We start from the raw sequence: 25,180 nt of genomic DNA on the forward strand, positions 1-25,180 counted from the left end.
CTAACTAATCTTATCACCTGTGTGTTTACATTGCCACCCTTTGAGAAATGTGTACATGTTTTGGTCAAATGACCGTAGGTCCTTTCGAGTCTTTGTCTATCCCGTTTTGTAATTGAAATGAGTACAACGACATTAACATCGACATGTAACCAAAAATAAATCGAGCGTGTCACTCAATTCGATAAAACGAGGGCAAATTATGAACAAAGAAAGAATTACAGGAAAAATATGAAGAGTACGCGGAGAATAAAATGAAATGTTTCTGAAACTTGTTTTCTGCTCCATCTATTGAAAAATGGGACGACTCCTGACCGAAAAAGAGGCTTTCTAAGCATTAGCTATAGGCAAGATAATTTTTGATTGTTTAGGTGTTTCGTTCCTGGTAAAATAAAGATTATTTGAAAATCATACGTAAAATATCTATCTGGGTCAGTCTAAAGAATGAATATAAAACGATTAAAAGGATTCCTTTGTGGTCAAGGATTTCAGATCTTAGATTTCAGAAAACTATATGATAATTGGATAAAGAACGCGGATTAAGATATGTATTGATGATTGACATTTTGTTAAAGGGTCTTCTGCATAATTTTTTATATAGTTTATAGGAAGCGAGACCAGGGACCTTAAAAATTACCAAATATAATAATACTGAAATAAAAATGGCAACTAGTTAACATATGTGAGCGCGCTATGTCGAAACTGATAATAATTTATCACTTTATCACTGTAAAATATTTTAGTGTTATTACCCGACATTAAATACTCGAAAGTGCCTTGAGTGCTACCTAAATTTTGGACGAGTATGATAAATCAGGATTTAAAAGGTGTCATAGAATTTTGAAGTTCTTCCATTCCAATTAGAAGATAAAAGCCATAACTTTATCTTGTAAATCTTAAAATCAATCAGGAACGCTATACATTTACATTGAATATATCGAACACCTGTTTCCAAATCATGTCGCAAAATATGATGACTATAGGATTTTAATCCTCATACATTCGTTTTAAATTCAGGCTCTTGGTCGGTCCAAAAGTAACCAATCTTTGTTGGAAGCTTTCCTATAAATGATATAGTTTGGTAAATGTGATAGAGATCGAATGGTTTGTGTAACGGTACGAGAGAGATAGGGGATTAGTACAGAGACAGATGAAGAAGAAAACCTGTATTTATCTCTGTACAGCTAAATGTTAGCCACACACCAGATATTTCCACCAACACAAAGAATTCATGCTTTACCCGTTTTTCTATGTTTTACATTTACAGCATAACGTTAGAATGTCAGATGTAAACACGCTGGTAGTCCCTGTTAAAGCATTTCGGTTGGAAGACTAAATAGAACTGTTTCTATCTCCTTCATCATCAGAGTATCCCGGTAATAGCACAATTACTGTGGAACATATTGGAAGGTGACAATGACACACGGTAGTTAATGGTAAACCTTTTAGTCACTTAGACTCCGTTTATATAACTAGATAAAGCAAATAGTCTTATTGGTGTTTCAGCATTTAAATTGTTATCTTGGTAATTACAAATGTTTATCATTACTTTGCTAATGTAATGGAGAAACACGAACTATATAGGTAAGTGATTTCATATACAATGTATACGTTTTTTTTTCTGATGTAGATTTAGACTAAGATTAAATATTGAAAATTGGTTTCATTTGGTGATCTGTGTTTAGGACTTCTGTAATGTACAGTAAAACACCTGTACGATATAGAAACTTAGATTACAGACAATCTACTTAACAGGAAGATCAATGTTCTGAATGGACAAAATGTAATACCATGTAACGATATTACTGGCAAGTTAAATGTCATAAGAACAAAGAGGCAATCATTCTTTAGAATAAGTTACACAATGATTTGAAACAGTACACGTCTGAAGCGATAAAACAATTGCATGTGCTGGTGTATGGATTGATCTTTTAATAAGATGTTCTTCAGTTTTCAGTAAAATGTTCAAACACATCATTTTTTGTGAAAGCAAGTCCAGAGTTGAGAGCCCTCAATTAATTTGTTTTCGGACAGGTCTCTCACCCTCTTTCTCTCTTGCACTCTCTAGTTTCTTTTTTCTCTTTCGGTCAATCATTGCATCTGTCTCTCTCGTACAATCGATGTGAGATTTGGAAAGGTATGCATATAGATATATACACTTCTGAGTATATATATCACATAATGTTCTGTAGAGTAGCACCTAGCTTTCACACTTACACTTCACCGGTGTTATAGATTACATGTCTGTCTAGGCGTGTTACGCTTATATAATCATATATATTCAGGCTATAATTAGCACAATCTAAAGAGCCAGCCTATCATTGATTTTGTTTTGAGTAAATATGCGAACAATGACAAATTCCTTTCCTGTTTATTGGCAAGTTTGTTGACCTCGAATACATACACAGACGGGTGTTTCGATTTTGTCCCCATTCACCAACAAAAAATATGTAGCATACCTTCTCGGTTTACTTGTCGGCTCTAATTTTATGATATGTATCGGTTAAAAGTCTGATGTATTATCAAAGATAGCTATATGTAAACGGTGTAATATGAACGACAGGTAGAAGTCACGTGCTAAGTGAACGTAGGTACCAGCTAAGCGATAGACCCTTAATGCATTTTCACAATTTTGGCACAAAGCTTCACGAGACATGACTGTCAAAACAACCTTATCAGTTATCCACGTCTCTGCAACAACTTTTTCAATGTGGTGCGTCATGTCCCATGTCTCGAGGCGATAGCGTTTCAATATCGAACCCTGAGCGTGCAAAACATCAGAATGATTTTCTGTTTATGTCTTACACTGATCATTAATGACGGTGTCAAAATTGCTCACTGTTTCACTGATCATGAATGACGGTGTCAAAATTGCTCACTGTTTCACTGATCATGAATGACGGTGTCAAAATTGCTCACTGTTTCACTGTTCGTTAGTGACGAAGTCAATATTGTTAACTGCTTCACTGTTCGTTAGTGACGAAGTCAGTATTGTTCACTGTTCGTTAGTGACGAAGTCAGGATTGTTCACTGGTCGTTAGTGACGAAGTTAGTATTGTTTACTGTTTCACTGTTCGTGTGAGACTAAGTCAGTATTGTTCACTGTTTCACTGTTCGTGTGAGACGAAGTCAGTATTGTTCACTGTTCGTTAGTGACGAAGTCAGGATTGTTCACTGTTTCACTGTTCGTTAGTGACGAAGTCAGTATTGTTCACTGTTCGTTAGTGACGAAGTCAGTATTGTTCACTGTTTCACTGTTCGTGTGAGACGAAGTCAGTATTGTTCACTGTTCGTTAGTGACGAAGCAGTATTGTTCACTGTTACACTGTTCGTTAGTGACGAAGTCAGTATTGTTCACTGTTCGTTAGTGACGAAGTCAGTATTGTTCACTGTTCGTTAGTGACGAAGTCAGTATTGTTCACTGTTACACTGTTCGTCGACAACCAAGTCAGTAGATCAAACATGTAAAATTTACACGAGACAAATGATGCCCATAATGGAATGAGTGAGAGTAAGTTGACATGTTCATTTTAGTTTCTCTCTCCAATAATCCATTATCATATTTAGTCGCCCCATTGTTTGACAGCAAACAGCAATGCTTGGTATGTGAACTAATGCATAAGCAATTTGCTATTTGTCCTAATGTGGACATAGTCCCTTTGTTTACACTGTTTCTACAGACTCGCGCCAAACAAAGCTATCTCGATCACGTGTGAAAGATAAGTATTTCTGTAAATTGACAGGCAGAACAATATACTCGATAACTGTTTTCACATTTTTTCCCTTTTGATATGCTTACATTTATGGAATGAGTTTGGGAAAAGTTACGTCTTCTACCAACAATCCTGCACAAGCATAACATGACCGAGTGCATACGCTTTCAACACTTTATGGAATGATTTTCGTATAGTAAAAAGTTATGTAGAATGAATGACTGAGGGAATTGCCAGTCACATTAATATTATAGATGGTCTGTAAAGGTAAGTTAGCGTGAAAGTATGCATACTGATGATGGAAAACGTAACCGTGCAAAACATTCGTATGACTACAAACGGACTAGTGTATTTAGCGCTAACATATCAATACGCCATTTAAATGTACTAGGGAAACTTAAAAGTATAAAATCCAGGATGTATGTCTATATTTAGATATCAAAGACATGAGCTAACTGGTCTGAAGTATCGGCATTCTGTAAACAGTGGGCGTCAATGGAGTACATATACATACCATTTAATAAACATCAGGTCCTGTATCGTATGAACAATTTAAACCCCAGCGTGATTGTGCGATCTGTGAAGTCAACTCCACGTCACAAATTATCTATTACCTGGACCCTTTCTAGATGAAATACAATTATCCGTATTTCTAGACGGCATATCTGTTCAGCTGAAAAGGAAAACTTCAGTGGAAAATATTTTCTTGTATGAATTAGAGAGGAACAAAACATTTGACTTAATTCACGCACACACTAACGGTATGTGTATATGTAAAACTTTTGTGCACAGAGAACGTCATTGACCGATTTAGAAAAGAATATCATAATTGGATATAACTGACTTTATTCGAAATATTCATTTAAGTTAATTTTCTTCTCATTTTCAGAACAGGAAGTGATGTAACACGATCTGGACGTAGTCAGAAATTATGGGATCAGGAAGCAGCTCAGCGACAAAAGCAGAGCAGCGCCCCGCCACCTCCCCAAATGTAGGCAAGACGGCACTAAACGGCTCGGCTGCAGCCCCAACCGTAGCTCGCACGCCTCGGTCTGCTATGCCCGTGAGTTCTTCCGCTTTACAGTTTCAGTCTCCCCTCAGGGATGTTCGCACCTGTAGATACTGACGAGGTACGACCACTACACGCATGGCGACCAGTGCTCGTGCTTGTCGAGAATTGGCGTTAAGTGTAGCTTAGTACTTCGTCGGTGTTTTACAGGTCTATTGAGATCAGACGACAGTTAAATTATGACTGACAAATCATCAATATATCGAACCTAATTAATATATTAACAGTTTCGTTGAACATTGTGCTCCAGTCATTTCAGCGTTAAGATATCTGTGTCGTAGTTACTGTTACACCGTCTAATGAATAATGACGAATCCCGAACACACGAGTAGACAATTATGTGCATAGAATGTTTTATCAAGATTCACGTATGATGCGCCAATGGTAATTGCTATTTCTTTGTTCGCGTACCGCAAGCAAAACATCATGATACAAAGCATTTTCTATAGAAAAATCCGATCGATTACCACTTTCTTAGGTATATAACACAACTTTATTGAATTCTTTTGTATCTTAGTTGAATTATTATGGAAGCCCTGAGAGAAACTTTTGGAAGAACTCATGTACATATATCATGAACACACCTGCTTTCTTCTGTCAATGGTGTAGCATGGAATGCGCATGTGTATATATTTTAGTTTAAATGTTGTGTAATTAGTCACTATAAACGTTTAGATGCACCCAAACTTTTTTATTTGTTCTATCCTGATATGAGCATGAATCCTTAAGTTCTAAATATTCATAGTCAATATCAAAATTCCTAGAAACAGGAGCAAATTATTTTTTTCCTCATTAAGCTTAAAATTATATATATATATACTCAGAAGTATCTATAGTGTTGATGATCGAGTTCACGTCAAAGAAGTGTAAATACAAGATCAGAGTGAGTACCTGACAGGGAAAGTGGTATTATTTGCATTGGTTAATGTATTTGGTGAGGTGAATTTATTACAATTACCAAACAGTAATCGGCTCAAAATTCTATTTTCAAATTTCCTGTTCATGCTGCAGAATATGAAATACACAAAATACCAACTTAATTTACAAGCTTTCTCTACACTTCGTTTTTATTTTGTGCAAATCTATTCATGGATATGACACAATGAGCAATTTTTGTAAAAAATGTAGTTATGTTCCTATATTGGAAGACATTTATTTAGCAACTTAACTCCATTGTGTATATACCTCTAAATGACAGGCTGCGAATCGGGACGAGGAGGATCAGAAGGTAAGACCTACTACAGTGTTTACTAAATAGAAACACATATTGACAAAAGCTGACACATGTGATATCTCTAGAATACTAGACTTTAAAAATGATAGACAAATCATAACCTTTTTTCTATGTATGCACGAAGATTATATAAAAATAACAGATTTTAATATCAAGCATGATTAAGGATTTATTTTTTGTATTCTGGTGTCTTGTGTAACAAAATGCACGGATGAAAAATTTCAAAAATTATTAACATGTAATTTCAAATACGCACCATGTGTAGAATGAATTGTGAAGAGGTAGCATTTGTTTTTCGTTACTCCCAAACCTCTGTACTACCCAGTTCACTGTATATATATGTATCTTAAACACTTTCAGAAGTCTTTTTCTCCATTTATTTCAGCCCTTCACACCGCCGTGAACTGACTCTTCCCCATGACAGTAGCTCCTTTTCCTTGCCCCTATCCCACACTATTTAAACAGATAGTGACCAGTGTACAGACACTCTGTGTTGAGACATTCTATTGTGCTTCATTTTCCGTGTTTAGTCCATTTCCCCTCAAATAAACGTACAACGTATCAACATCCCATACATATTACCTTGGTATTATTTCTGTATCTGTAAGAACTAATGCTACCTTTTCTTCACCACATATAGAATTACTCTCACCTTTAACGAATTTATTTACAGGCTCCTATATTATTTATGATATACAGTATTTTCAATAAAAGTCAGTATTTGATATGTGATATATTAGCTAGATTGTAGCAATATAGAAGCCAGTATATGATATGTACATAAACCAGTTTGTATTTCTTTTACAAACCAGTGTGTAATATGTGTATAACTGAGTAATTGTTTGACATTAACGAAATGGTCTTACATATGTTGTGTATCCAATTCAATACCAGCATCTTAAGTGCTCCAGACTTTTTCTTATCTGAAGACGCTCTAAATGTCATTGATAATACAGATAATAAACATACACTCAGGACATGTTTAGCGATAGTAGAGGCATATGATATTTCAAACTTAAGATTAAGAACATGCTTGTCTAGGAGCAGTAAGCAATTAAAAAAAATACCTGATATGTTACATCAACAAATCTACATTTTATCCAATTATGTTTCTAGTCTTCGTAAATCAGGCGGAACTTTAAATCACAATTTATATTGCTAAGATATATGTATCCCATTCAAGGCGACATGTCGAAACCGGACAGACTATTTAAGTCAATCATGTGTAAACCGGACAGATTGTGTAAATCACTCTTTAGTAAACTCACTGATTTACGATTTCTCATTCACCGAATATTTACACAGACAGAAAATATTTGTATGCCAGTTTAAAATGTTTATTATTATAAAAATGTTCCTATAAAAACATGAACCCTTAGCGGTACTGTCTTTTATGTCATTATAACGTCATGGTTGACGTTCTGTTTAGGATTGCTACTAAATCAAACATCCATTACGCCTTTGTAATTATATTAACCAAGCAATAGAACCGACAACATATAGGAGTCGAGGTCATGTCTGTATGAACACAGTTGTTATTATTTATGTGAACTCCTGTAACAATAACGCTACCCTTGGCGTGATAGTCACGGTTCATTGGACACGGAATTTGCTGCCGATATAAAACCAGTCAGTTTATACGATTTACCAAGCCGTACCATTTAACGTGTATATCTTTTCCTAAAGAGGCTATTTTATTTTATTGAAATAATTACATTTGAACTTAACATAAAACTGTTTTTTTTTAATATTAGAACCATATGCTTATTTACCATGATATAAGCCCTTATCAATGTTTCGTATTTTAATGTGTGTAAGTATTGATCAGTTCCACCTGAATTATTTCTATATAACTTCCGGTGATTTAGGTGTATTAAGTTATACGTAGGGTTTTAAAGATAACTTGTTTAAACTGACTGATCACGTTTCAGTTCCACGAATTTCCTCTGTTTTTCATAGAATTCCCCTAACGCCCATTTTCTGTTTCTGATCATTAGGACATCAATACGTATATATATATATATATATGCATATATTTCTGTGTACGTTATTGTAATTCGGACATTTTTTCCGGTATGACATTGTTTGTTACCATACCTTAAGTTACGACAAGTTTTGACAATAATTCTATGAATAACCAAGTAAAATCTACACACCTGATGATTTAATGGTTTATCCGTCAAACATTGTGCTTCTTGCCCTAGAATGGCCGTATGTGAAGTGTACCATTGTCGAATCATTATGCAGAATATTTTTGAAAATGAACATATTTGTATTCCCATTTTAATGACCGGCGATTTGTATTCACAGGTGCATATTGTTTTCTTGTTTACTAGTACTTGTTGAATGAAAACCAATCTGAAGAATTCATTCTTTTTATTGACCGATTGATTTTCCACCTTATACAACATGTTTGTCCTGTTATTGCCATTTAGACCGGTCAGCACCTTTGTCTGATAGGTTGCTTGCAGAGTTTGGATATCTGAACAATTGCTATACATGATTAGGTAAATGGCCAAATGCCTTGGATGTATGGTTGGCGAGGATTTAGGTTGCTGGTTTCCAAGGAAGTTCTATTAATCCGTGTATCTTCACCGAGCTGTGCCTATTGTCCTCTCTCTTATCATACTATTGATCACCGTAAATAATCTCTGCAATATGTTAATAAGTATTGATTAGTTTGATATTATTTCTAAGGCCTTAAGGTTTCTGGACAATCTTGTGTCATACCGCCCTCCAAAAGCCACGTTTTCAGTGCCATAAAAATTCCTATATTGACTTTAGAAATATTGTGTTACATAGGAGCTAATCCTGTATTTAACCTTGGCAATGTCTGATACGGTAAGTAAGACACAATACTTCGTTAGATATCCGAATAGGATATATTATATCTAGCCATACTGATACCAGCAAAAACATGTGATTTGAACGTTATAGAAACATGTATGGCACATTTACGTGTTATTGACTGTTGCAGTTGAATTTTTTAATTATGTTATAATTAGTAGAACATGTCAAAATAGGTATTACTCATAACAAGTTACTATTCAGTTTAACGCATTTAAATATTTACTGAAGATATGGTCTAAAGAACTCTTTCATTTCTAACCTGTTTCTCGGTTATCTGTGACATTTTTATTACTTAAATGTCTTCTCATGCGGGAGAATGATATTACAAAACTACACACCAAATCATTTGATTAATAGTGTATAGAAAGATAATTTTATGCTTTAAATATTTCGCCAATCAATGACGAGATCGTACACTTGACTGAAGTTTTTTTATCCTTATCATTGGTAACTGTCAGCTGTGTAAGGAGAACAAGCTAAAACGGAGGTAATAAAAAAAATATGATATCTTCATGAAATTTAGAATGAAATATTTATGGTATGCTTAAAAAGTATAAATAACATAATATTGAAATATATGACTGTTGTTTATCTTAAGTATGTAAAACAAGATATTAAATATACACTACACTCACATATATCAAATTAACTACTTCTTTATATACATTGTATATTCAACAGACAAATTATAAATAGTGATATTGAATAAATGTCAAAATATAGATCCTGTTTGTTTGATTTATGAGATTGGCCATTTAAATCAGTTTAAAATTACTCTCGTTGAGACATTGGTCCATACAAATATGAGATTTAATGGAAAACTTATGTTTCGAATATCGACCTGTGCTCATGGTAATGCAAAGCTTTTCAAAAAAATCATTATTCGTCGACTATGGCGTCGGCATTACAGATTCATTTAACACACACTATCGATACAGAGAGATATGTAACTATCTCCCTAGAGCATGATAGGTGACAGGATGGGCGATAAACAAGAGACGACTACTCCTACCGGGGAAACTGAGGTACTCTATGTATATGTAAAATAAACAACATTCTTTTTAACTATTATGTTGTACATGTATAAACATACATTGTTTTGTGAATATCAATGCTGATTTTGCTTCTGATGTTCCTTACGTCCTTTCTGAATATCACGTCATACATGATATATCTAGTTATTAGAGTATACTGAGTTGTCCAAAATCATATTTCAGACTTTCATCCAACGGCATATATCAGAATTGGGAAATTTTTGCAAAGTTAGTTATAACATGTGTAGCAGATTTATTTAAGACATTCTGTTATAAAGTTTAAGTAAATGATACATTCTGATTTGTTTCCCTGATCGGGGACCGCTGATTTTTCGTTTTGTATCGTTTTTTCTTATATTGATGTCTGGTGTTATTACGCCAATGTGTTTTCGTTGTATTACCGATACCTTTGACTGTCATTATGAAATGATTTTATCGTATTACCATAGTTACCTGTCTTTCCGACGACCAGATTTCAATTTTGAGTCAGTATAATAATTAGTCTTGATACTTTTATTTTGTCCTTGAGCATTTTGGTTCTTAACATTATCTAAAACTTAATCCAGTTATGATCCAGTTTACTCTTACCGTTAAGCACACCAGGATTCAGTCATTTTATCTTTTCTTGTTGATTTTTGACTTCAGATAAAATTAGGTCTTTTTAGTTAAATATCATTCTGAATATACTATATATCTAAAACATCTATTGCTAAACTAATAAAAATTTGCCGTTTCACTGTGGTATCTTTATAATTCTTTAAGATTATTGAGTATTTACCTGGAACACTTTAGTTATGGTGGTAACTCCTGCGTGTTATGTTTGAAATATAACAAATACTGTAGAATATACACAGGTGCTGGATTCTCCTTTGGAACTGCTCAATGACACACTTTTACCAAATTTATAAATGTATGAAGTAAGTTCACATATTCTGACGGGTTTCGTTTTGCTAACTGACTTTCTAGAATTCTTTTGGTTATTGGCATAATTGATGATTCTTCGAAGACAAAAAACTGTATTACGTACGTATGTGTCACAAATATACGTATAAATTACTTAAGTCGTTTTGGATGTGTGTTTTGTTTAGTTCATTGTGTATTGACTGATACTTTATCGTTTGTGTTGACTTGTCTTCCTTTCGGTTGATGTTGTCTTTAATTAATGCTCCTTCGACGTCTTCTGTCAATGTGTTATGATCTTCCGACTTCTGTCGTTATGTAATGTCCTTTTGGCTTATTCTGTCCTTGAATAATGTTTCTTCGGCTTATTCGGTCTTTGTGTAATGTCCTTCTGACTTATTCTGTTATTTCGCAATGTTTCTGCGACTTACTCTGTCCTTTTGTAATGATCTTCTTACTTTGTTTAGTAATGTTGCCTCGACTGTTTTTTTATTGTTGTTTAATGTTCTTTCGACTTATTCTTTTTTGTAACGTTTTTTCATGACTGTTTTTATCATTGTGAAATGTTTTTTCTTCTTACTTTGCCTTTGCGTTATGTTCATTAGACTAATTTGGTCTTTGTGTGTCGCTGCTATCTGTGAAGACGTCATGCTATATTTCTCTCTATATGTTGACGATATAACACATTTTGTATATGAACTGAATACGTAGTTTCTGTTTATGGCGTTTATTCGAAGCTATATTATTCTATATTATTTCATATTATTTTATGGGTTGATGCGAAGGTTTATTTTTCTGTGTTGGTGTGAAGAAACTCTAGTCGGTACGTGCTAATGTTCATAGAGATTTTCTTTGTTGATGAAAATGTGGGTTTCCTCGCTTTGCGTTGATTTGTGATTTTTGGTTTGTATATGTTGAAGCTTATGTTGGTTCTGTCTGTATTTGTTGATGCTGAAGCTGATGTAGAATTTTTCAGTAGGTTTTGTTGCTGATGTAGGTCTTGTCAGTAGGTGTTGGTGCTGTTGTAGGTGTTGTCAGTAGATGTTGATGCTGATGTAGGTGTTGTCAGTAGGTGTTGATGCTGTTGTAGGTGTTGTCAGTAGATGTTGATGCTGATGAAGATTTGTCAGTAGATGTTGATGCTGTTATAGGTGTTGTCAGTAGGTGTTGATGCTGTTGAAGGTTTTGTCAGTAGATATTGGTGCTGATGCAGGATTTGGTAGTAGGTGTTGATGCTGTGTAGGTTTTGTCAGAAGGTGTCGAGGCTGATATAGGTTTTGTCAGTAGATGTTGATGCTGATGAAGGTTTGTCAGATGTAGAGGCTGATGTAAGTTTTGTCAGTAGGGTTGATGCTGATGAAGGTTTTGTCAGATGTTGAGGCTGATATAAGTTTTGTAAGTAGGGTTGATGCTGATGCAGGTTTTGTCAGATGTTGATGCTGTGTAGGTTTTTTCAGTAAGTGTCGAGGCTGATGTAGGTTTTGTCAGTAGGGTTGATGCTGATGAAGGTTTTGTCAGATGTTGATGCTGATGTAGGTTTTGCCAGTAGATGTTGATGCTGATGTTGTCTATGAGTATTTATGTATGTAAGTAAGACCAAGATAAAGTGAAACTAAAGTTTCGCGAATATTACAAATTAGACAGTATACCATATTTAGAGAAAGACTTAGATTATTATTAATTGACTCGCGTGTGTCGTTTGTACAATCTATGGACTAAGTGGATAACATATCTTTGAAAACTCGTGTTAAATTCCGATCTCAACGTGATCACATGGTTAATCTCACCATAACGCTACTTAACGTGTGGCGAAAGGATGATACGTTTTGTTGGAGATTTGTTTTGGTTACATTGTCCGCTGGTATGTAGGGATACTAGTACTTGTCAGCGATTGCTTATCTTAACCTCAAATGTATTGATTGAGCATTTATTAACCTGCCAGTGTTGGAGATGACAGCTTAACAAATCGATAGCCGTATCTCCCAAGCACATGCCCCGACAAACTTTCGATCAACCCCACGTGATAACGTGAAGGCCGTTTGGTCTAATGGCGACCAGGTATTATTCCGTGAAGCAAACCGTATTGACTTCAAACGACACTAAAATTGACCACAATTTAAACTCCAAAGAGAATCTTCCATTTGTTCTCATACGGTACGCATACGGTAGGATTCAGACGTCACATGATTGTGAGTTAAAAGGGCCCAAAGTTTGCACAAACTTTCTAGATTGTGTACAGCTGTAAGTAAACGGCATTAATCTAACGGCCACTGATGCATTCAGATAAAGTACTCGATGGAAGTGAAGATTGTTATGGATTATTCGTATAAAACAAAAGATGACTTCTAATATCTAGATTAAGATAAAAACTTCTTCAATAAAAGGATTAGATCCTTGTTAAACACTTCAGGAGACATCTCCCCCTGTGGTGTAATTTTACTGGTGCTTGTTAGAGTCGATATCAACACTTGTGTGTTGTTCAGCGCCATATCAGCACATTAATAATTGGCTTAACCAGAATGACTCAGGTAAATCTATATATCACTCAGAACTACACAAGCAGATCATTTATAAACAATTTCCTGGTGGGATTGTGTTAAACATTTAAGATTAAGTGTTTGTTTAGATTCCATTCATCAAGCACATAAATGTACATAGCAATGTGCTAAAGACCTAGGATTTAAGGATCTTTTCTGTTACGTCATGAGTAAAACCCACGATTTTATATGGCCGGAAAAGACACCTGTCATTGTTTGCCTTTTTTAACTACTTAGTTATGCTTAGGGCAGACTAAATATAGGGGACAATTACCTTCTCGTTCTCATTTTTGTTTCTTTTTTCTCTAAATTTCATTGTCGACTATACTTTTACGGGACGATATACACTAGTTGAATTACCGATTTCCTATTAAAAGAGAGGTATAAAAAATCCGTTTATATTTTTGTTCAATTTCGCCAAAAAGGTTTTGTGGGTATGGCTTTCTTCATTAAGGGTTAAATGATTTTAATTTCACCTTGTTTGTTGACAAATCAGTCATTTGACAAAAATAAATTTGAAATGTTTTGTTCGACTGTATGCCATTTAAATCTTGATGCCATTTTATATACTGTTAAAAGACGATGTACAGGAATAATCCAAAACCATATTGTTATAATATTCATCTCACCAGTATTTTCAAATATTGGGAAACCAGGATATTGAAATGCATAAAATTTAGGTATTCGAATCACGATGATTCCATCGTCTTTACTGTTTATTAAAATTGTTCAAAGATTTTATTACGAATATTTTGTGATATTGAAATTTTTTGTATCCATATATATGCTGCTTCACGTTAGTTTATCTGTACACTGACCTGACCAGATAACAACACTGGACCATTTTCATACGGTCTTGGGTGTAATTGCACATTCTATATTCCCTTAGCGGCACCAAAAATAGTATTTACGTAACTGCACTTTTCTTCGTTGACAAATACTTATCGAACGAATAAAACAAGTATCCAAATACAATGTATTCCTAACCAAAATTCTTTCATAGATGAAGTTGTTATTTCATATCTAATCGAATTGTAACAACAAGAATAGTGAACATCCATGTATATATTCATTTATGATTTTCATGATGGGTAATTTCTTGACAATTAATACATGCGTTCGATTTTAGGGGTCAAGGACAGCAGCCGCTGGTAAAGATGATGATCACACAAAGAAAACTAAGTTACCTCCCCCTTTGCCATCCACGAAGACCAAGGATGAGTTGTACTTGATTGAGGATTATAGTTATGTCGAGGACTTCGTGCTTAATGTAGGTGCAGATTTCTGATTGCTTATCAAATAACTTTTTTTTAACCTTTGTTTTGATTTCATTAACATATTTCCATTTCCCATATCAACACATCTTTAGTTGTTTTTCCTGTTTTGTTGATATTAGAAAAAAATCTCCTCTCGAAAACCGGATCAGAACAATGTTTCGGAAAATTCAAATATTATTTATCAATGAAGTCAATGAATGACTTGAGTCTTGAAGCTGATGAACTGTGAAACACGTGGTTCTTTGCAGGCACCAACTAGTTTGCTGATTGGCACATTCAAGGAGCTCATCAAATACCTTACATCTAATGAGAAATGGGACGATGTCGCCAAAGCCAGAGCAATCTTTCGATGGGTGACGTCAATAAATGTGTTTGAGCTTGTGGTAGAGGATGAACCTCCGGTACATTCTCCACTCGAATACTTTCTCAAGATCCAGAATAATCTGGGAAACCATGCTCATCTTGTTTCCGGTCTCTGTCAGTAAGTATAAAATGAAAGTGGTGTTGTAAGTTTTACAGCGCCAACTAGCATACAATGACACAAGAACAAACTTTACCCTGTCCTGCGAACAGTACTGTATCACACATACAATTCGTGCGTAAAGGGATGGTAACGGCCCGGAATGTTCCGGACGTGACATATATGTGTGATGTTTACAGGTGTATCATATTTATGTGTGCAGAGTAAAGAGAAAACATTTCGACAAATTAAACAGTACTGATATGGAAACTTTGCTTCCTGAACACATCATAATTTCTACGTACAGTTATAAATTTCATATAAAAAACAAAATTGTTAAAACCCAAAGTATGTTTGGAAATCCACAGACTTACCACATTACCTGCTAATACATTTAAATATGTAGAAAATTTAGAAATAAGGTATGTTCAAATCGACATTAAGTTTGCTAATACCTATTTTTTTGACAGAATGGCGGGAATTCCTTGTGTGATAATAAGTGGCATGAACAAAAGCGCGGCTTTTGAAGTCGGCGGAAAAGTAGATCGAAAAAGCATGGGGGCTCAGTGGAATGCTGTCTTTGTAAAAGGGGAATGGCGATTCATAGATGCCTTCTGGGCCTCTGCTTGTGTAGTAGGCAAGAAGTCTGGGGAATGGACGCTGATAGACTCGGATGGAAACATAACTCAGGACGAAGATCAGACGTCGGATGGGGAAACACAACACCGTATCAACGAATTTTACTTCTTACCCAACCCAGACCAGTTCATATGGACACATTTTCCGGATGAATCGCAGTGGCAGTTGTTGGAAAAACAAGTTACGCTGAAGGAATTTGAATCTCATGTGTACATTAGAGAACGGTTCTACTATCTTGGAATGTCTTTCAGCAAAGAGAGTGAGCAGCAGTGCTTACTAACTGCAAATGATGGGGCTGTTGTATTATCATTCAATTTACCCTTCCGTGATAGCGAGCACTTCCGGTACAAGTATATGTTGTACCAAGCCAGATCAGGCGGTGGTGACCAGAATTCGGATATGGTGTTGGACAGATTTGTAATGTATGAACATACAGCCGAAAATCTTCGATTTGCATTACGTTTTCCGATGAAAGGAAAGTTCAAAATGGACATTTTCGGACTGGATGTTCGTGACTCAGACATTTTTGACCTAACGTGTACATATGTGATCAATTGTTCAACTCCACAAAAGAACTGCCAACCTCTTCCTGACTGCCCCGCAATTGGTTGGGGTCCAGGAGCTGACGCAAAGAAGGCGGGACTGACAGCAAAGACTCACGAAGGTGCCGTGATCACAACGGAAGACGGCGTAGTGGATATCAAATTGGGATCGCACAAAGATGTACAGTTACACCAGCTCCTTAAAAACACAGTGGTTGACGAGGCAACGTTAAGTAAGTATGCTCTGGTTCGAGAAGAGAATGGCGAATTCATAGTCAGCGTTCGTCTACCACAGACAGGCGAGTATGCTATGAAACTATACTGTAGTGACGAAGGCGAGGAAGGTGACGCGGAAAACGTCCTTAATTATCTCATACAAAGTCTAAGCAATGACATTAATAATAAACCTTTTCCAAACGTCATTGACGGAAGACTGGGGAAGAAACCATTGGCAGACATTATGGGGGTGAAGGCGATGAGTCATACTGACTCCAAGATTGATTCAAAAGATGGAAAGTTGAAAATGAATTTTATTGCCAAGAACAATTTGGATCTTCTATGTGAGCTCCATACAATTGACACTGAAGCAGCGAAACATATGAGCATGGTTGTACGGGAAGTAAATGGCAAATGGACGTTTGACTGCGACTTACCGGTCGCTGGGGAGTATTCTATAAATGTGTTCGCCAGAGTGAAGAATGGAGGGCCGAGGGTATACAATACTCACAGCTATCTGATAACATCTGTCGGACATATAGCAGGCCAGGAAAAAGGAGACGACTCTAAGAGTGTGTCGAGTGACACCGAAGAGAACAAAATCATCACGGAGACAGTTCAAACATCAGATAGCGAGGTCCTGATACCTATTCCCCATGGGTACGACGAGGTCTTGGCATCGTATCAACGACGGCATGCAAATGACCTTCCAAACGAAGACGAACTCAAGGTTGTAAAACAGGACTTGATGAAGTTCTTCAGTGCGAAAATGTTCGAATACGGCGAGTACTTACTAGATCTATACCAAAGAGAATCTGGTAGTAGAATTATCAGACATATAGCTAAGTATCAGGTGGACAGGAAACCGGCTTCAGAGTTGTTTGAAGACAACGCAAAACTGCTAATGTCTAATCTTGGTATGGTACCAGAAGAGGACACAGCCTCGTATGGCGAAACAGACGAGGAAAAAAACAGACGGACAGCCAAGAAGATGATACAAAGAGCTATGGAATTAAAGGATATCGAGTTGTTATCACGTGGTCTATTCGCATATGAATCTACAGAGCCTCCGGACATGGACAAGGACCCCTTCATCAGAAAGGCCAAGAGACTACTGGAACTTTTGCAAGCCAAACAGGGTGAGATTTGTTTCTTCATCTTTCCAACCGCACCACATGTACGCACATACACTCACAAACACACATCTACTCTTACACACAGACACATACATACCTTGCTGTCTATGCCTATCTATTTTTTACATAATTGTCAGCATGTTTTGGAAACTGATAAATTTTGGATATATGAAAGACTGTCCCGTATCATTGCTGGTATGTTCCTGTTTTAAAACATATGAAAGTCGAGTAGTACAGTATACATCGTCATCGTCTTTGCTACACTATTGCCTGCAATATATTTGTTTTACTTTTTAGAACTGAACAGTGCCTCGTCCAAGAGGGATCTTAAAGCTCTCGAAAGTGCTATAGAACGTGCCAAGGAAGCAAATTATGACCATCTGCTCGACCTCCAAATTGCAATGGCTTCACGTCTTAAGGATCAGTTATTAAGAATAGAAAAACTACGCCACTCGGTGCTTAATATGGACCAGAAAGCTGTCTCTGAGATCAGAACGTATGCCAATCCTCCAGACGGTGTACATCAGTCCCTCATGGCGACATTCTTACTGCTCGGGCATCCTAGGAAAGACGTGAAAGTCAGTATCAAAAATAAAACTTCAATTAAACAAAAAAAAAAAAAAAATGACATGTACCTACCTCCCTACTCGACTACATGGTCTTATTTATATTGTACTGTCAGGTGTCTTCATGAAAATCTTTCTTTTGTTTATATTTTGTCCTTGTTTCATCGAACTTTTAATTAAGATACTTTTGACATGTGGGTGTATTTATTTGTTGTTTCTATAAAATCTTTGAGTCTCTATATTCATAAGCAGATGGTTGTTACGTCTAATTTAAATGCTAATTTACATACCCGGAACGACAACCGGCGCGGATCACACAACATTTTGTTTAAATAACAACATATAACGTGATTTGTTTTATATTTAACCATTTACAAATTTTGTTGAATTATTGCAAAGAAGATAAATTTTAAGTTTGATGCGTACATAACATAGGCTTGTTCTGCATATAACAGATCTGGAAGAATTGCCAGGCGATCCTGGGTAAAACCGGCAAGGAGTCGGTGATGAGGAAGATATCGCAGTTTGATCCAAAGGACTGTTTTCTTGATGTGGCTCTTGCAGCACGAAAAGTCTTAGAACCTTACACTTTGGAGGTAATTCGTGACGTCAGCGCTGGAGCTGCCACTTTTTATGTATGGGTAAGTGTTAATCTATCTATCAGTCTTTGAGAAACTTCGTGTGTATTTACATGGTAAAAACAATAATACAATACCATTAATATGAAAAGCATGGTTTACGATACATAAGCGTTCGAGATATAAATGATTACATGTATACGTAAATTAGCTTCATATATTTTTCAAAATAAATTTAAAACTGTACAATAGAACCCAAATTGCAATATATTAAAGTACATTGCAAATCATGGCTTTAAATGAAATGAAATAAGTCCAATGAGTGCTTTACGACAAGAGTAGGTTTCAATGGGGGTAATAAGGATTTCATCTACTGGATGTTGTAATTTCAGTCGAAAGGAATGATTGATGTGGTCGAGAACACGGGAGGGGCGCAGGCCAAGGATGGAATGGCTGGGGGCGGGTCAAAGAACACAAAGTCAGTAGCGAAAAAGAAGCGATAGAGTCATCAAAAGCCAGCACAAGATCACGACGACTGAGCTAATATCCGGACTCACAAGACACGTGTTCACGACGTCTTGTATACCCCAGCTAGTATCAGTTAAGATAATTAAGGTTTCAGTACAGTAAACCATAATTTGGTCACTGATTTTTCATGTCTTTTATCTAGCAATTCGTTTTCAAAGCCATAAGATATCAGCTTGGGGTATGCAAACACTGGTTACTAAATAGAATTCACCCTGTATTTTATAGATTTGCATAGCATTCAACCTTTCTTTGACTTCTCCGAGTTGTTATTCGTATGCATTAAAATAGATAATGAATGCAAGAGTTGATTCCATTGAGACTTCATATTAACTCGGAAGGGTCAGGAAGGGAAACATTGATACGTCATATATCCGGAGTATTGTTTTTGGTTCTATAACACTCCTCGATGAAATGGATGTAACATTGTTTTAGTAGTTATACCAATGAAACTTTGCACTGAGATGGTGTTGTATTTCATTGTTATTCATGTTTATCACATGAGATGTAGATTTTCTGTTACCTTTTGTTAAGTAACACAAATATTATGTCCATCAAAATGTTGATATTTTTGTGTATTGTACCAGAATGCCGGAATACCTGCTGTTGCCCGTTGGGAAACTAAACTTACGTTATTGTTTATCTTGTAGAGTACGATTCTTTAATGAGCGACTCGGTTTAAAAAGGTAGAATGCAGACAAAGGAAAATATTAACGTTAGTTTGATCGAATATGACGTACCAATGTCGCTACCGTTACATATATAACTACACCACTGCAAACGTTGTATTTTCACTCATCATAATTTCACAGTATTCTTGACTTAACAAAACAAGCACATTTTAAATTTCTAGCGTCAACACACTGACGTTACAAATTATATTGAAATAATCAGTTACCAGAGCATTCTACCTTAATAAACCGTTGTTGTTGATTAAGTTACACTAACAAATAGTTTGTCTCGCGAATTCTTTGATATCAGTTTGAAATTATTTAAATTTAATATTTTTACCTGTTATCGTTTTGTTATTGTACCAATCAAATGTCATGTATATGCCTCTATGGTGCAAAGCTGCGAGGACAAAACGGAGAATGCTTTATGTTGTAAGTGATATATGTAAACATGATGTCTTGCTGAACATACTCTTTTTCACATGTCAATCTTACTTTCATTACTGTTTATTGATTGACTAAAAGTGAAGACTCATATTCTCCTTGCTTGGCACGATATTTCAGTCCTTTGGGTCCCGGTCATTTTACCTGGAGGGATTTCAACATATCAGATGTCGGGAAACCGATGTTCCTCTCGGATATAATGATGGACTTCCTCAAAGACTTTGGTCCACCTAAGGATTTGGGCCTAGACAGACATCACGCGCTTAAACACATGCACTTTCAGTTTGTTCGTCCGGCGTCAGCGATGTCTAAATATGGAAGTTTGTCAATGTTACCAGACTCAAGAACCGGAAGTTTCCGATCGACGAGATCACTGCGTTCTGTTCGGTCAACAAGGTCAAGGTCAAGGGGGAGGGCTAAATCAGCCTCAGTGAGGTATAGGTGATCGGAATACAATGCATTCATTACTAAACGCAAATTTGTCATCATCTGTAGTAGTGTTTTTAATAAGAATATTCTAAGTCTTCTCCCGCATCAATATATTTATAGACGTTCATGTTTTGTTCGTTGACACTTGCTTATTCTTTGATATTCTTATAGTGTTATTTTTCACACTCCATTTTCGAATTATATCATCGATATATTATTGGTTTTGAGTAATCAAAATAAAAGAAAATTACTCGGTCAAGTGTATAATGTTTCCTGTAGAATATACTTTTATTTGTTTGGTATCTATTTAGATTTTTAAAGATTATCAAAAATTGAACGAATACAACAGTCTGTGCCAGAGTTTTGATTTGTTGAAATAAATATGTTATCCGTCCAAAATCAATTAAACTTCATTTCATGTTGTAATTGTTTGCCATACGTTCTTCCGCTACGTTGTTTTATAAAACTTTTTTCTGTATTCAATTCTTTCTTCTAAATCTGAAAGATCTGTTACTATATTGTCCATATAAAATACTAAAACATTTTTTTTTGGTTTGTCATTTGTATTGTTTGGATTCCACATAAAAAAACTGGCAGGATGGCTTCATTATCTATGACAAATAATGTGGTAATAAGACGGCTGAACAGTTTAACGATCACAGACAATGATTCAGGTGATCAGATGGCTGAGGGGTTTAATTATCACAGACAGTGATCCTGGTGATCAGTCGGCTGAGGGGTTTAATTATCACAGGCAGTGATCCTGGTGATCAGTCGGCTGAGGGATTTAATTATCACAGACAGTGATCCTGGTGATCAGACGGCTGACGGGTTTAATTATCACAGGCAGTGATCCTGGTGATCAGACGGCTGAGGGGTTTAATTATCACAGACAGTGATCCTGGTGATCAGTCAGCTGAGGGGTTTAATTATCACAGACAGTGATCCTGGTGATCAGCTGACGGGTTTAGTTATCACAGACAATGATTCAGGTGATCAGATGGCTGAGGGGTTTAATTATCACAGACAGTGATCCTGGTGATCAGTCAGCTGAGGGATTTAATTATCACAGACAGTGATCCTGGTGATCAGACGGCTTGGGTGTTTAATTATCACAGACAGTGATCCTGGTGATCAGACGGCTGAGGGGTTTAATTATCACAGACAGTGATTCAGGTGATCAGATGGCTGAGGGGTTTAATTATCACAGACAGTGATCCTGGTGATCAGTCAGCTGAGGGATTTAATTATCACAGACAGTGATCCTGGTGATCAGACGGCTGAGGGGTTTAATTATCACAGACAGTGATCCTGGTGATCAGACGGCTGAGGGGTTTAATTATCACAGACAGTGATCGTGGTGATCAGTCAGCTGAGGGATTTAATTATCACAGACAGTGATCCTGGTGATCAGCTGACGGGTTTAGTTATCACAGGCAGTGATCCTGGTGATCAGACGGCTGAGGGGTTTAATTATCACAGACAGTGATCCTGGTGATCAGACGGCTGAGGGGTTTAATTATCACAGACAGTGATCCTGGTGATCAGACGGCTGAGGGGTTTAATTATCACAGACAGTGATCCTGGTGATCAGCTGACGGGTTTAGTTATCACAGGCAGTGATCCTGGTGATCAGACGACTGAGGGGTTTAGTTATCACAGACAGTGATCCTGGTGATCAGTCAGCTGAGGGGTTTAATTATCACAGACAGTGATCCTGGTGATCAGTCAGCTGAGGGGTTTAATTATCACAGACAGTGATCCTGGTGATCAGCTGACGGGTTTAGTTATCACAGACAGTGATCCTGGTGATCAGTCAGCTGAGGGGTTTAATTATCACAGGCAGTGATCCTGGTGACCAGACGGCTGAGAGGTTTAACGATCACAGACAATGATTCAGGTGATCAGATGGCTGAGGGGTTTAATTATCACAGACAGTGATCCTGGTGATCAGTCAGCTGAGGGATTTAATTATCACAGACAGTGATCCTGGTGATCAGACGGCTTGGGGGTTTAATTATCACAGACAGTGATCCTGGTGATCAGACGGCTGAGGGGTTTAATTATCACAGACAGTGATCGTGGTGATCAGTCGGCTGAGGGATTTAATTATCACAGACAGTGATCCTGGTGATCAGCTGACGGGTTTAGTTATCACAGGCAGTGATCCTGGTGATCAGACGACTGAGGGGTTTAATTATCACAGACAGTGATCCTGGTGATCAGACTGCTGAGGGGTTTAATTATCACAGACAGTCATCCTGGTGATCAGTCAGCTGAGGGGTTTAATTATCACAGGCAATGATCCTGGTGATCAGACGGATGAGAGGTTTAATTATCACAGGCAGTGATCCTGGTGATCAGACGGCTGAGGGGTTTAATTATCACTGACAGTGATCCTGGTGATCAGATAGCTGATGAAAATGTTCCAATATATTAAACAGATACTGTCATTGTGTGTTCTTTTCATGACGTAACATCATTGTTTATTACATGACATTAAAGCTAATTTCTGACTGGCGCAGATAATGAAAAAAATGTTCCATGGTATAATACACTAACAGAATGTGATATCAGTTGGACAAATTCATTGGATAACAACGGGATAATTAGATGAAAGGATATGTAATTTCTTCTCTGGCATTTAGGATAAGCCAAACGAAAGCGAACAATCATGAAAGCAATTGTGATATTACCTTCAGATCGTTACTAATTCAGCCATTCCTCAGATACAGCTAGTGGACACAATCATATTAATTAAACGCATAGCAAAGTCGTACTTGCTCATATCGTTTTTATAACTATGGAAGACAGTTGTCAAAATACATCAAAAAACGTGTTCAGAATTAACTTAGTAATATCTGTAGACAGTATACACATATATTTGTACCGCTGAAAACGTGCTAATTTAACAGAGGGGCGTGAATAATTACTGTCCAAAACTACCGAAAAATGGCAGCTACTTGTCCACCATACCATCGGAATATTCTCCAGTTCATTGCTGCTGGAACATTTGATCTAATTCAGAGGATTACATTGTGACGTCACAGTGATAGTAACGGCGCCATTAATCAGAAGAAAAATGACGTCTATCACGGCCAGGACATTCGTTCTTTTTTGTCGTGTTACCATGGAACTCGTTTGTAATATCTAACAATTTTATTAATCATCACTGTGTTATGCAGGCACAGAAATCACAAGAACCAGGACGAAAGTTTGATGCTCATCAGAAATGGTGCTTAACCACGTGTAGAAATCTGTCTGTCTTTATTACCTCAAGGTGATGTATTCTCATGTTCGACCATATTGTACATTTGACACACGGTACTGTGAGATCCGATATTGATAGGTAAGAGAATATTCGACCATATTGTACATTTGACACACGGTGATGTGAGATCCGATATTGATATGTAAGAGAATATTAGACCATATTGTACATATGACACATGGTACTGCGAGATTCGATATTGATATGTATGAGAATATCAGACCATATTGTACATATGACACATGGTACTGTGAGATTCTATATTGATATGTAAGAGAATATTAGACCATATTGTACAATTGACACATGGTACTGTGAGATTCTATATTGATATGTAAGAGAATATTAGACCATACTGTACATTTGACACATGGTACTGTGAGATTCTATATTGATATGTAAGAGAATATTAGACCATATTGTACATTTGACACATGGTACTGTGAGATTCTATATTGATATGTAAGAGAATATTAGACCATATTGTACATTTGACACATGGTAATGTGAGATTCTATATTGATATGTAAGAGAATATTCGACCGCACTGTACATTTGACACGGTGATGTGAGATTCTATATTGATATGTAAGAGAATATTCGACCGCACTGTACATTTGACACATGGTACTGTGAGATTCTATATTGATATGTAAGAGAATATTCGACCATACTGAACATTTGACACACGATACTGCGAGATTCGATATTGATAGGTAACAGATAAATGTGTAAACCTTGTATATTTACTAAGGAAAAGAAATCTCAAAATTATTCGCTACGCACAGTTAGTAAACCTTCATCATTTGTCTAACGATGACTATCAGAATTTTATATTATACAGAGTGGTTTACAGGGCACAAGCGAATCGTTAAAGTAGTTTAGTGAACCGACAAATCTTGCCCTTCCCTCCCCCTCTAAGGTCATGTATGAAATGTATCTTGAAAATTAGATTTGTTGAATAAATAAATAAATAAAAAGTGAAAAGAAAATTAAAAAAATAAAGACGAATAAATTTTTTTCTACATATTTTAGTTTATAATTTGATATTTCAGTGAAGGTAACATTGAAACAGATTCACTTGTTTAGATA

The 25,180-nt window shown here is 36.3% G+C and overlaps 1 protein-coding gene across 1 annotated transcript; it reads left to right on the forward strand.

Moving 5' to 3' along the window:
• Positions 1 to 4,641: 4,641 nt before the first annotated feature.
• Positions 4,642 to 19,251, forward strand: LOC132561948 (uncharacterized). The gene is made up of 8 exons (XM_060226671.1): positions 4,642 to 4,773; positions 5,978 to 6,007; positions 14,464 to 14,604; positions 14,860 to 15,092; positions 15,542 to 17,607; positions 17,902 to 18,182; positions 18,626 to 18,811; positions 19,141 to 19,251. The coding sequence occupies exons 1-8, from the start codon at positions 4,642 to 4,644 to the stop codon at positions 19,249 to 19,251; spliced, it is 3,180 nt and encodes a 1,059-aa protein (XP_060082654.1).
• The last annotated feature ends 5,929 nt before the right edge of the window (positions 19,252 to 25,180 follow it).

This window comes from Ylistrum balloti, unplaced genomic scaffold (genome assembly GCF_031769215.1).
Source record: "Ylistrum balloti isolate Yb309-2 unplaced genomic scaffold, AGI_CSIRO_Ybal_v1 Utg369668, whole genome shotgun sequence".
Classification (NCBI taxonomy): Eukaryota; Metazoa; Mollusca; class Bivalvia; order Pectinida; family Pectinidae; genus Ylistrum; species Ylistrum balloti.